Source organism: Ictalurus punctatus, chromosome 8 (genome assembly GCF_001660625.3).
Source record: "Ictalurus punctatus breed USDA103 chromosome 8, Coco_2.0, whole genome shotgun sequence".
NCBI classification, from domain to species: Eukaryota; Metazoa; Chordata; class Actinopteri; order Siluriformes; family Ictaluridae; genus Ictalurus; species Ictalurus punctatus.
Genome location: NC_030423.2, coordinates 16011270 through 16025601, shown reverse-complemented (window position 1 = coordinate 16025601; position 14332 = coordinate 16011270). Strand labels below are relative to the sequence as shown.

Sequence of the window (14332 nt, the reverse complement as noted above, 5' to 3'; positions counted from 1 at the left end):
TAGGGGCTACACAATACTAAGCAGGTGGTTTAAATGCTATGGCTGATCGGTCTAGTTATCTGGTAACTTCCATGTAAATAGAAATGTGCATTTGATATTGTACATGGGCATTTTTAATTATGCGTTGGAATATTTAACATTTGCAACATGACTACCATTAACAGCTTGATGTTGTTATACTTGATTCGTGAACAGTGTATGAGCATGTATGAGTCTATGAATCTTTTTTTATTTTTCATAGGTGTAGGCACTGCTGTTACTCTTGCAGTTTATTTTAATCAAAATGCTTCAGAAATCAATTTTAACAGCTGACCTGTATGTTTGAATGAAAATGAACTTTGTCCAGATTCGAGAAAGAAAATGTCAATGAACCTTTGGTAGGCTGAAAGAATTGCCTATTAGTGAGCTGGGCCAAATGATCTGACTCACTGAAAAAAGAAGGAATTCCTCTCATTAGAGCGGCTGTGTACGTAATTGCTGTTTGTATTCACAACATACTATAGTTAGTGCCACCACCTGGCCAATATGGAAAATCTGGGCTACCATCTAGGTTCTAGCTCAGTACTTTGAACCACAAAAAGTACAGACGGTTATAAGATTAAGCCAAATATCTTTATCAGTATGTTCAATAGGGAACAAGATAGTCTGTAAAAAGAAAAAGGAGGGCTCCAAGCAGAAGAATAGTGGATTGCATTCCAGGAGTGTACTTTAAAAGGTCACACATTGCCATTAAAAAAAAAAAAAAAAAAAAAAAAAAAAATGTTCCTTCAGTCTGGGAAAATTTACTCTCACTATGACACCACTGCTACTACACAGCAAGCACATCGCACTGGAGGCAAAATCATTCATCTATCACCATGGTAGAGTAGCGTTGAAACATGCCCCAACATGAGAGAGTGAGAGAGATTGATTCTGGAATAGTGATAAAAATACAAAGCTGACAATTGTCAGTCTTGTCAAAAGTAAACGTAGAAGTGCAGACAGTCACAGCATAAGTGACCATATTTGGTGCTCTGCAGGCACGTACTTACTTGGTATGTTTGAAGAAGTAGACATGGTGCTAATAATGGATCAGTGTTTGGGGAATGGGACACCACTGGTAGTACTGGGAGTTAAAGACCTTGGCAGCTAACCTTACAATATTAGTGTATTTAAGGTCGTTGACACACTGCTCCAATTTTGGTATGTGTGTGGATTTTTGCGTATTGGTATGTGGATATGGGTGGCATTGTGGAATCAATGTTGGAAGATAGGTTTACCAAAGTCAATAAATTAAAAAAAAACATAATAATAATGACAGAAGTTGGTTAACATTAGATTTTTAATTAACATTTATTCTTTTTTTAAATCAGAGTAACATCAGAGTTTATAAGAGGAGCAAAACTACATGAAATCCCACCACCTATTAAAAAAAAAAGACTGAAACTGCATGACAGTCTTTATAGGCAGGAACATAAATCAAGAGAAATCTTTATAGTGTCAAATTTCAACATATAAAAATACAGATTTAAAGAAGAAAGAATAAGTTAAGTTTGCAAACAAAGATTATGGATATATTTTATCATTTGTATGTATTTATATATTTCACATATGTTTTTTCCCCCATTAGTCACCTATAACAATTTCTCCTGGCCCATGCTCCTCCAAAACTGTCATCCACTGCCTTGGTACCAGCAAAGTGCATTTTCCAATCTTTTCTAACAGCCCTCTGCTGAAAGTGGTGTCTTCATACACATCAAAACCCAAAGTCTTTTACAGGTTTATCTTGTTCTTGTTCTGAGATCAGGTTCAGTCTTTGGATCCAAAGCCATTCCAGATATTCACTTGCATATAATCCAGCTTCAGAATCCATATAATAACCCAGTGGAGTGTGAATGATTAGTTAATTATATAACCAGGCCAGATTCAATTTTCAGCAATAAGATACCACAAAAAAATCTAAACAAAAAAACAAAAACAAAAATCACAGCTCTGAGGAAATTAATGGACATAAAACATATTGAACCAAAAAGAACAAATGAAAGTAGAATACTGCTACCTACTTCTCTAGACTACAAGACATGTGTGTTGGGGGGGGCGGGGGTCTGAGCCTTATGTACAGCAACTGGAAGAGTCTCTCAAAAGCCCTAACTGTTTTTTATTTTAATAACATGGTGTGAGGTGAAGTGATGAAAGCTGCTGAGGTGCTATTTGGAAGAAATCCTGGAATGGCTAGGGAAGTCAAAGCCTGAAATGAGTCACAGCTGAAGAGTTAATGAGGCGCTCCAGAGTGTCACTGCTGCTCTTGCCCACGTTTGGATGGGGGCACCAGGTGAGTGGGCAGCTTGGCGGGCAGCTCGTAGCCTTCTAGCTTCACCTTGATCAGATGGTTGGCCAGCGCAAACTCCTCATCATCCAGGAAGCCATCTTTATCTACATCAGCCAGGCTCCAGATCTTGCCAAGCACTGTATTTGGTAACTTTGATTTCAGCATCTCCTTTTTGGCGGCAGCGCCCGACACCTTACCGTTAATGGGTGAGAGAGTGTAGAAGATTTCATCATAGGATGGCTTGTCACGAGCTACCACCCACTCTAGCTCGTCGATGCCCTCGCCGGCACCCTCTCCGTAACCGTGGCCAAAAGGCCCATTCATGGTGCCATCAAAGGCTCCTCCCTTCACTACCTGAGAAGGCATGGCTGCCTCCTCCTGGCGCACAAGTGCCATGAGCTTGGCTATGTCATTGGCCAGCATGTCCTCCACAGCCTCCAGCAGCTTGGGCTTCAAGGCAGGGAACTTGGCAAAGTCTTGGCCACCCAAGAGTTCCTGTAGAGGGAAATAAACAGCATTGTTTACAAGACCTCACAATACAGTTAATTCTTTATATGAAATATTTGCTATATTTGAATTTCTGAACAGAACTGAAAACCCTAGTTAACAGATTAGTTTCAGTTTAGCTCAGTAAAGACAATTCATTCTTAAGCAATTCATTCATTAAACCTAATGCTAGTCATTTATTTATTACATTTCATGGATGAATTTGCCATTAAGGATTTCCCCATACTTAACTATTTTCTTTCTCTGGATATGCAAATCTCATTACCTGCATCTTCTTGAGGTTTGGAAAGTCCCCTGGAGAAATGTTGTGTTCTCTCTCTATCTTCTCATAAATGGCACCGAGGTTGGCAATCAGTTCTTTCTTCTTGTTGTCTTTGCCAAACACGCTGGGCATTTCCTTCTTTAGAGAGGTGATGATATAAGCATGAACCTGGGAAAAAGCAGCGTTGACACACAATGAAATTTAAAAACCCAATTCCTGCATCACCATTTGTAGAACTCAATGACGTTATGATTTATCACCAACTCTTGTGAGACTAAAGCTTAAGCAATTGTGGATCATGTAGGAACTTGTTGAAATTAAAGTGAAATAAAATGCAGACAATGCAGAGGAACACCTCTCTCTCTCTCTCTCTCACCTGTTCAGCAAGCAGACTCAGTAATAGGAACCAGAGGCAAAATTCCTCGGTCTTATATTCCTTACCTTGGCAAGACGTGCCCTCTTAATCAGATCATTCAGCTTTCTCAAGGCAGCATTTCGTGGAAGACTCTGGATGTCTCGGAAAAGGTCCTGTTCCTCAGCCTCAAACAGCTTCCTGTTATCTGGCACATGGAGTGGCTGTGCCCAGAACGAGCCAATGTAGACCCGCACCACCTCTGGCGTGTTAATGATCTTCCCGAGTGACCACATAAGGGCACCGTACACCCTCATCAGCTGCTGTGTGCTGATCTGGTCTGCTTTGTTCAACACCACACGCATCTTGTCTTCATGGTTCTTTAAGGCTTTTATCACCTCAGAGAACTCGTCCGAGATGTCCAGCTTGTGCGCATCGAACAGCAGGATGATGCGGTCCACTCGCTCGGCAAACCACTCGAGTACCGCCGCAAAGTCATAGCCTGCAAGAAGTCAAAGAGAAAAGTTTGATCAAATGAACTTTCCTTGCAGTCATAGCTCTCTTCAAGGACTAGGAGATATTGAGATACAGTAATATTGTGACTTTGTTGGCCCTCATGATGTATAAATGTATATTGTGAAGATGTAGTAAAAGTATTATATGATATATTTGAAAATTGACCAACCCTACACTATTCCTAATGCTTTGAGTTCTACACTGCTTTTTAATGTCCTTAGACCCTGTGTATTACTCTCAAATCCTAGAGGACCACAGCCCTACAGAGACCAGAGATTTAATCGCTAAAGGCCTTGGTAATTAGCTGATCTGTTGAATCAAATGTGCTAAATGAGGTAGAAATATAAACTTTGCCATGTTGTGGCCCTCCAGGACTTATGGAGAATTATATCCCCCAGTTGAGACGGTGGAACTGTGAAGTTGGCTGTAGAGGTGACACATTTGGCTGCAACGATTTTGTAGTTAAGTCACTCACTAGAGCATTTTCAAAAATTACAATAAAACCCAAAAAGCAATGTAAAATAATGCAGCATGTGTTTCCCAGTGATGAGAAGACAGCAGGCATGAAGGCAGTGAGCCATATGGTAATAAAAAGAATAAAGGGAATGCATTATGGTTTTCATTAGAAGTGCTGTCATGTGATCCGAGAAGACTGCAGCTGGTGTTAAATGCCAAAAACATAGCCACGTAGTCAGAGACTCTGCTTACACAGATATCTGTGTGTGTGTGTGCGCGTGTGTGTGTGTGAGTGAGAGAGAGAGAGGGGAAAGTAAAGTAAAGTAAACATGAAGGCATGTCAGAGGTTCAAATGGAAACAACTTTCTGCCAAATAATTTTTCAACTCTATGACACAAAGTTGATTCCAGTCCTCCAATGAAGAAACGCAGAAGCGTGCACATTTCCCCCGCTAAAACACTACATCAGCGGTTCTCAAACCTTTCACAGCCAGGGACCCCTTTAAGCATATAATAAATGCAACAGATACCCTCAGCACATAAATATTTTTTCAATTGTTATTATTTTTTAATTAGGCATATTGTGTACAATTATTTTGGTTATTTATTGAAACCAGAAGGGTGTTTTTTTCTGAACTTTACATGGAACTCATTTGAATAAAACTGACATTAGATTCCAGTTAGCATGATTTAAAGCAGAAGAAAATTAATGTAGAGCTGTCAGGTCTACCAATGTAACAAAATTAGAAATTTGCATGCTGCCCAGACCCCACCTTGAAAACCACAGAGGGTATAGTTTTATTTAAGTATTTTATACTTGATTACATACGCTTTGAGAGCTTTATATTCTAATCCCTTAAACTACAATATTTATCTAATAGCTTATCGCTTTAGTGAATTCAGCATTATATTAAATTATAATTTTTCAGATAAATTCATTCTCAGGTTTGTGGAAACTTACATTTATCTCATTTATACAACTGAGCAGTTGAGGGTTAAGGGCCTTGCTCAAGGGCCCAGCAGTTACAGATAGGCAGTGCTAGGATTTGAACTCCCAACCTTCTGATCAGTAGTCCAACATCTTAACCTCTACACTCAGATCTGAAATATCTAATACTTCTGGTCTCTATTCTTATATGTAAGATGAGAATACATATGGGCAATATGCTAATATTTGTACTGTACAATAAACCAAATCCTTGCTCTAATATTGATCACTTATAGTATTACACTCATGGATTCAGTTGCACTTTGGTATTTTGATTTGTGAATTTAAAGCAGTTTATATAGTCTTATAAATTGAAACAAATCATGCGCGTCATCGGTTGTGGTGTATCTTCTGATTTCTCAGTGTTACCGGTACATTTGGTGAACAGAGTTTCAGTTTCTGATAGGCAGGACTGTGCTGTGCACTTTGCACAAGTGCATAATTAACCACACTCTTCCTGAAGCCCTCAGACCCGCCCCACAGCTACACTAAAATCTGTCATAGACAGACACTTCAGCAGAAAAACAGCAACACAATGTGGGCTGTAGATGATACTATAATGATGTCAACAATTAGCTTGCTGCAGTGAGTCAAATCATGCTGTAATGAGTCAAAATCAAGAGTTTCAGACTGTTCTAATGAATAAACAAACCAAAGCAATCACAGGGAAAACTAAGCAAAGGCATGAGGTTACAACAATAACTCCAGGCAAGGCTTGAACACAAAGACCTTTTGAGTGCAGGCCCTTTAACACAACCATGCTAGCGCAGATTATGCGCAGTGTCAGCTAGAGTCTGCTCCCAAACTGCTGCAGCTGGATGTACCATTTCCTCTTTAAGGTTACAGTGAGCTCAAACAGGCCCAAGAGAATCCAAACTCTGGAAATGTAAATTCCTGAATTGAAAGTGGTAAAAGTTTCACTGGTCCTCACAACTCACCTGCACACGCATTTGAGTGAGTGTAATGCCACATTGTGCTTGCGATTATGCTTTTTTTTTTTTTTTTTTTTGGAAGGACTGGTGCACCTAAAAAAGGAACTGTTACTATCACCAATGTGAAGACTTCCAGTGGATGGAATAACATATTATATGGCATGGCTTTCCAACAAATATATCCATAACTCTATCTGTGAAAGGAGAAGTTTCTCTGGAGGGGGTGGGGGCTACAAGTGCTATCTGAGGGCCATTTATGACACATGGTATGTTGAGAGTCATAATATTCTAAAGGGCGTTCAACAAACGTTAAATATTAATCAGTTAAAGCACTGGAATCGTAGAGCATGGGCAGCACCATTTGTGACTCCATTTCTGCTGTTGTGGAAGGTCCTACAATGAAGCCCTAAAGATTTGCACTTCCCAAAAGACAGTTTATGCCAAAGTCACACCCTGGTTTTAGTGGATAATCTGACTTTTATACAGCAGATTTGTACTCAACTGTCAATGTAATCATAAAGACATTCCTGTGCTCACTGCAGTAATCTTATTCAAAGTATACACATATTAAACATCCTATCAACAGACTTAGAACTGTTTGTTTCTACTCTTCTACACCTGTCTAGTGTATAGATTTATAATCCCACTATCCGGTGTCACCCTGAAGAGGATGGGTTCCCTTTGAGTCTGGTTTCTTCCTCATGTCGCCTCAGGGAGTTCTTGCTAGTCACTATCACCTCTGGCTTGTTCACCACGGATCTAAATCTGAACAAAGCTGCTTTGTGTCAATGTTATTCATAGTGCTATACAAATAAAGTTGTGCATTAAGTCACCAACCCTGTTCCAGGAGATGTACCTTCCTGAAGACTTTAGCTCCAACCGTAATCGTGCCCACCCGACCATCTAATCATTGCCTTAAGAAGTTATTGATCAACTAAAATGGGTGTGTTAAATATTGGTTGGAGATTTAACCTGTAGATCTCAAGGAAGAGGGTTGGTGGCCACTACTGTATAGTATGATGTGCAGTTATCTATACAACTTAAAATTCACAGAAGCAACACTGAAGACCTAAACATAAAATATACACCATGCCATTGACTGCCATGGTATAGAAAAGAAAAAGATTAGAAATCCTAAAAAAAAATAAAAAATAAAAAATAAATAGAGGGAAATCCCTCTTGCATAGATAAAGCCCTGGCTATACATAAGACAGCAAATCCTGAGCCCACTGACTGGTGCCACCGTGCCCCTATGTAAACACACACATCTCACTAACAACAAAGCATGCATGAAATGTCATTTATGTATCTGTGTTTGTGTACATGTGCACTGTGGCAGGAAGTGTGGCAACAGAAAATACTGAACTTCAGCAAGAAGCTTTTTCTGCCATCAAATCAGACCATTTTTCATAACCAACTCTGGTTCACTGTGATATTAAAAATAAGGGAACGGGTGAAAACTGTGGTTATGCTCTGTGGTTTGAGTTGATATCCTCTTACATTCCACTTATTAGTGCCCTCTAAAGGAATGTTAGGCATGCATGTCCTGGTCATATGGAGTGTGCGGTGGATTGATGGAGTTCAGGGACTTTTGCTTCTGCTTTGCTTTGGTTACCACTTCCTGTTCTTCATTTGGTGAAAAAGGCAGCATTTTACTGTATATAGCACGGTGGATTTGAGGGTGTTATACTGCACAAAATTTCTCACACACATGGTGCTGAAGAAGAATGGAGGCTAAAGGTGTAGTATACAGCTAACTTTGGAAATTTGGAAAACATGCCAATAAAGTAAAGTGCTTCATAGAAGCGGGGAAGGCTAGGCTTAGTAAATCACAGTAAATGTGACAACATATGTGGATATTGTGCAAGAGAGAGCTTTTCATATAAGAGAAAGACAAAAACACAGAGAGAACCATTCCCAGTGGAGTTGCTGACCTCGGCTTATCCTCTGTTTCTCCCCTGACAGGATGCCTGGGGTATCGATGATACTGATACTCTCTAGAACAGGGTTCTTCATCTGAGCACACATAAACCTGCAGAAAGAGACAGCAACCAAGAGAGAGAAGGGGGGGAAGCATGAAAATTAGTAAAACAGGTTTGGTGAGTTTGTTGTCAGGCCTCAATCACACCTGGATCACATGACTCACAATGCTGCTGTAGTCCTCTATGAATCTTCTTTCATAAAAGCACATTATACTACAGTTTGTGTGTGTGTGTGTGTGTGTTTGCATTGAAAGTGGCGTTTACTGTCTATCCAACATAAACAATAATTTCCTGTGAGCGTGTCCTTTAAAAAAATGAAAATTCATGCTGCGGCACAAACTAGAAATCTGTGCATAGTTTATTTGTTCATGTCAGAGATCAGATTACTGGCACGACGAAGAGGGGACATTCCTGCAAGAAAATGTTCTCATTGTATTCTTTAAAGAGAGCATTTAAAAGAACAAACAGACACAATTTCTCAATGAGAGACCATGGTCTTAATGTGTAGAGAAGCTCATTCTTCCAGTTCCAGCTCATCACCACATTAACTTTGCCCTCTGGTTCAGTTTCTCCCTATATACATCTACTTTTGTTCTGCCTCACCACTCCATCAGAATTCAAAGGCAAAGCAACAGCCAAGCTTAGTCATAAGACATGAGACTCAGCCAGAACATTCTGAAACAGTTAAACGTCCTCCCAAATGGCGCAACAGAAAAGCCTCAGCCCTACTGATGAGAGAAAGAGAGAGTTCGAAGTTCGATTGGTAGGAACGGCATTAATCTCTTCCCGGTTAATCAGAGCGAAGCTGGGCGTCTGTGAGCTTGTGTGGGTGGAACAGGACAGTTGGTGCTTTCCTCAGAGTGTATTACGCTGCCCAGTGATGCAGCATGAGCAGTCCTTTGTAAGTGCCTTTACATATCTCAGAGGAAGTGTGTGCAAGCCTTCAGGGTTTATTTCATACTTCTGTAAGAGCATTACTGTACGCTTGTCAGGGTGTAGTGCATGGAAACCCACACAGGGTGAAGTCTTCATACTTGCATGTACGGGGGAACCAAACCAAAACCACAACAAAACCAAAAGGGGAGGGGAGGATTTTTTTTTTTTTTTTTAAAGCGCACAAGAGTAAACAGAAGACAACACGGGCATAACTTTGTCTTTGAAAAGTGCTGGGGAAGAAAGCTCAATTGCAAAACATGAATTCTCAAGGCATTTCTGAAGTGGTATTCTTTACTGTTATTTTTAAAACACTACACGTTCAAAAAGCAGTGGAAGATCACGAGTACATCTATAAAAGAAAAATCTTATTGTTTACACTTTATTTTAACTGTTTACATATTTGGAACAATGCTACTCTTGAATTGAACAATATTAATCAGAATTATATTAAAACCATGGAAAAATGTGTCACAACATTTCATCACAGTGTTTCCAGTTACGCAAGCAGATACACCTCTCCATCAACCAATCACCATTCACCTGATGGTGAACAGCATAGCATTCCAGTCACACAGCATAGCAGTTACAATGCACAGTTGGCTCTCTGGCATGAAGCAAGCTAGCATGTTTCTGCATGCCATGTTTACCCATAATACACCCCTTATTGCGTCGCAATGTAAATGCACATTAATGCAGAAGTACAAAGCAGGCCTCGCCCTCCTCTGTTAGTGTATAGGGAAGAGCTAGCAGTGGGTTAAATGGCAAATTACCATATTAAGTTTACAGTAAAAACAAGGTTATGCACAGTGGCATACTACACTATGCATGAGAGCACTAGGTAGTGTTTACATCTCTATGACATTCTGCCCTTTGTAGGGCACAAAGAAAGTGAATGGGAAGCCATCTAGGATTGGGCCCAAACTACTAGTGAAGATTTGTATGCTTGCAGAGAAATGACAAAATTAAGAGTGTGTGTGTGTGTGTGTGTGTGTGTGTGTATGTATGTGTGTGTATGTATATGTGTGTGTCTGCCTGCTAGGACTGAATTTGAATGTAGTGTTGTTTAAGAAAGCCTGCTAGATCAGGTTCAGTCATGCTTCCAGCACAGAAAGCAGAGAATAACAGGGATCAGACACAGAATAATAGAGCAGCACTGACACATGAGGGCCATAAAGCAATTTCAGGAAACAAACATGAAAAAAAACATGATTACACAAAAATGCAAGCTAGGTAAACTAATTCCTGTTTCACTCTTCATTCTGACTGACCTTAAACTCTACAGGGCTGATGGTGACTTCTTTCCGGAGTGCTCCAGTTCAAGGTCAGGGGGAAGGGAGAGCTCAGCACCAGGAACAAGAACTAACCCCTGCCTAAAGGCCTGTTTTTGCTTGGAAAAAAAGTCCTGCTTCAGCACATATAGTGCAAATTTCTTACTGGCAGCTGCACGATATCTTGCAGAGTCAGTTCCCCCTCCCCAAAAAAAAGTGTTCAGTTTACCACATCCACACTTGCTTTGGTTTTTACAAACAACTGAGCGGCTGAATTAATTAATCAGTAGTGAAATCCTGGGCTGCCCCTAAGCATAAGGATTTAGTATATTTTGAAATACCAAAAAGTCAAACATGAAGAAAAAAAAAAAAAAAAGAGAGATGTTTCTGTAGCACTAAAGGTACCAAGTGAAATTAATTCTTCCTCTTCAGAGAAGAAACTTTAATATCAGCTCCTGTTAAATCCTCTTGATTAGATGAGACATGCTGTACTCAAAATTCATGCTCAGTTTGATTAGATAAATTCTTAGATCAGACTAGTTTTTGTTTCGTTTGCGAGCACGGATAGTCCCTACCTGCCACGCATGATGCAGTGTGTGTGTGTGTGTGTGTGTGTGTGTGTATGTGTGTGTGTGTTAACAAAAAATGGTTGTTCTCCGTTACCCTTCTTTGTGTGACTAGTCTGAATGACTCAGTATCAACTCAGTTGTGGAAACAGTAGTACATACAGGACATGCAAGAGTACGGTCAAATCTAACCACATTCAAGGACTAAAACATGCATGGGGCATTTCTGTGGCACCCAAAGTAATAGCAGGTTGGAAAATCCCTGTCAGGATAATAGGACTTACTGTTTCACTTTCAGTAACTCAAAGTCAGTAGAAGTCACTTGGAGGTGGGGGATGGCCAGGTGTGCCAACAGCAATCAGTTTATCAGTCACATGAATCAAAAGGGACATGCATGGCTTCTCACTACATTGTTGGTAAATCTTTATTACAAGACTAGCTTTAGTCATGCTAATATTAAAAAGGCAATCATGTGCAAATGATTGGTGGAACAAACCCCTGGTATCTCAGTCACACTCTATTGTGTGTTTTAAAGCCTTGGACAATATCAGCTGTTTCCACATGAGTGTTTCTGTGAGTGTTGGCTGAATCACCATACCCACATGACCCAACAGTATGAAATCATTTGGGTTCACAATCATCTTTAACCATATCACATCTACGACTCGCTGAAGGACTTTAATACGTATCCCAGTACGAGGTGATTTAAATCACATCCCGTCTTTAAAACAGACCTTCACATTTTTTTCTAAAAGATTATTGTTTAACAGGGTCACATCAAGGGTTCACCAATGAGTTCCTGATATCTAGCCAAACTGCAATACGTTCAAATTTAGCAATTTTCCAGATTATACCCTTGTAATGACATGATTCACATACACCCTGATATAGCAAATGAGTATCAACCAAATCCTGGCCCAAAATCACTTCATCTGGCCCACATACTGCTGTGGAATTACACCAATTATCTCACCCAAAATAAAACTGGACCATGATACTAGGAGTCAAGTCTATTCATCGTCACGAGAAAAAAAGCCTATACTTTTCCTTGTCGCTGGGGTGACACTCAAACATACATAATACACACCTTTCACAAGAAAATGTATATATAGTCTACCATTAAATAAAAGCTACCATTAAATAAAAGCTTAAAAAAAGGTGTTTGCTGGACGATACCACCCCAATAACAAGGAAAGGTAAAGTTTAATACCCTTTTTCTCAAAGTTTAGCCTTCAGCCAAATACTTAAACGCTGGGCTATTTTCCAAATGAATGTTTATGGGTAGCTGTTAACTAAGGAACACCTTGCGTGTCAGATTACTTTAGCTATTGCCATAACTAACTGACTATATTGAACCAACCTAGATGTTAAACCAGATCGGTGTTGAAAACCAGATCACAGTATTGAAACCAAATCACAGGATCACAGTATTGAAACCAGATCACTGGATCACAGTATTGAAACCAGATCACTGGATCACAGTATTGAAACCAAATCACAGTATTGAAACCAATCACTTGAAACCAGATCACAGGAACACAGTATTGAAACCAGATCACAGGATCACAGTATTGAAACCAAATCACTGGATCACAGTATTGAAACCAAATCACTGGATCACAGTATTTAAACCAAATCACAGTATTGAAACCAATCACTTGAAACCAGATCACAGGAACACAGTATTGAAACCAGATGACAGGATCACAGTATTGAAACCAAATCACTGGATCACAGTATTGAAACCAGATCACTGGATCACAGTATTGAAACCAATTCACAGTATTGAAACCAATTCACAGTATTGAAACCAAATCACTGGATCACAGTATTGAAACCAAATCACTGGATCACAGTATTGAAACCAAATCACAGTATTGAAACCAATCACTGGATCACAGTATTGAAACCAGATCACAGGATCACAGTATTGAAACCAGATCACAGGATCACAGTATTGAAACCAGATCACAGGATCACAGTATTGAAACCCAGATCACTGGAACACAGTGTTAAAAACAGATCCCATGAACAGTGTTAAACGATTTCACAAGATCAGTGTAAGACCAGATCACTCAATCACAGTATTGAAACCAGCTCCCCAGACCAAAGTCTTGACAACCAGATTGCAATGTTGAAAACCAGATCACTGGATCAGTGTTAAACAGATCCGAGGAACAATGTTTCGAGGAACAATGTTAAACGAGTTCACAAGATCACTCTAAGACCGGATGACCGGATCACAGTGTTACACCCAGATCATAGGATCACAATGTAATAAGTGTTACAGATTTCAGTGCTCAGACACTGGGGTCAGTGGAAACATAGATAGGTTTGCGTGCATTAACCTGTCAAGGAGGCCGATTTTCCCACCTGCACCCCTGAATGTGGTGGATTAGTATGTGTAGAAAAGAGCACACATCACATCCTTACCTGTTGAGGAAAGCGTTTCCGAAGGCGTTGAGTTTTCGGAAGGGTTTTTTCGGGTCCACCACCAGCGCGTTGCCCGGTATGACTCCCTCCTGCTCGCCGTACATCACCGCTATGAATGAGTCCGTGGTGGGCTCTGGTCCGATCCGCATCCCGGGGAAATCCTGCTCCATCAGGTGCCGGATGAAGGTCGTTTTCCCGGTGGAATACTGACCGACCAGAAGCACCATGGGCTTATTATCGAAGTCGGCATCCTCCAGCGCCGGGGAGTGGAAGTCGTGGAAGCGGTAGGTGTCCTCCAGAGGGAAGAGCTTATGGCGGTACAGGCGCTTCAGCCCCTCGGAGACATTTTGAAAAAGCTCTGGCTCCTTCTTCCCGTTCCTACTGGACCAGCTAAACATGGTGGGCTACAAAACAGGCTACTACACCAACCTTTTGGACAGAAAATTGTAAAAACGAGCCGAGCACGCAGGAGACTTGATGTTGTAATGTTGAGACGGTCCCGCCCGTGTTCCGGTCACCTCCCCGAGCTCACACTGCTAATCAATCACCGAAGTTCAGAAGATAACGGCACTTCTGTCTCTTGTGAAGCTGTCTTCCAGTCTGGACAAAGTAACCACAGAATTAATTTTACTTCCTCTATGAAAACGAAAGAGGTGATGTTATAGAAAGGCAGAAAGCATTTAACTACGTTCTAGATCGACTACGCCAACTGTACTCCTCCTCCGCCTGAAGAAGAAAGGCGGAACTCTTCATTTCAAAATAAAAGTTCTCATTTTAAACCGTACACTTCCGTACTAAATAGGTATCATACTTAACTGCCAGTTACA

The 14332-nt window shown here is 40.4% G+C and overlaps 1 protein-coding gene across 1 annotated transcript; it reads right to left on the bottom strand.

Moving 5' to 3' along the window:
- Window positions 1-1303: 1303 nt before the first annotated feature.
- ehd1a (EH-domain containing 1a) lies at window positions 1304-14253 on the bottom strand. The gene is made up of 5 exons (XM_017474223.2): window positions 13506-14253; window positions 8255-8352; window positions 3519-3931; window positions 3081-3245; window positions 1304-2803 (listed from the first exon to the last, which is right to left on the bottom strand). Exons 1-5 carry the CDS (start codon window positions 13901-13903, stop codon window positions 2273-2275), a joined length of 1605 nt encoding a protein of 534 aa, XP_017329712.1. The 5' UTR covers window positions 13904-14253; the 3' UTR covers window positions 1304-2272.
- Between the last annotated feature and the right edge of the window lie 79 nt (window positions 14254-14332).

What these genes read in the sequence shown, in the direction of transcription:
- ehd1a (XM_017474223.2), bottom strand. Translation starts at nt 13,903, where the DNA reads ATGTTTAGCTGGTCCAGTAGGAACGGGAAGAAGGAGCCAGAGCTTTTT. An exon ending in GGAAACGCTTTCCTCAACAG is followed by an intron (nt 8,353 to 13,505) that starts GTAAGGATGTGA and finishes CTCTTTCTGCAG; the next exon opens with GTTTATGTGTGCTCAGATGA. An exon ending in GAAACAGAGGATAAGCCGAG is followed by an intron (nt 3,932 to 8,254) that starts GTCAGCAACTCC and finishes GACTTCTTGCAG; the next exon opens with GCTATGACTTTGCGGCGGTA.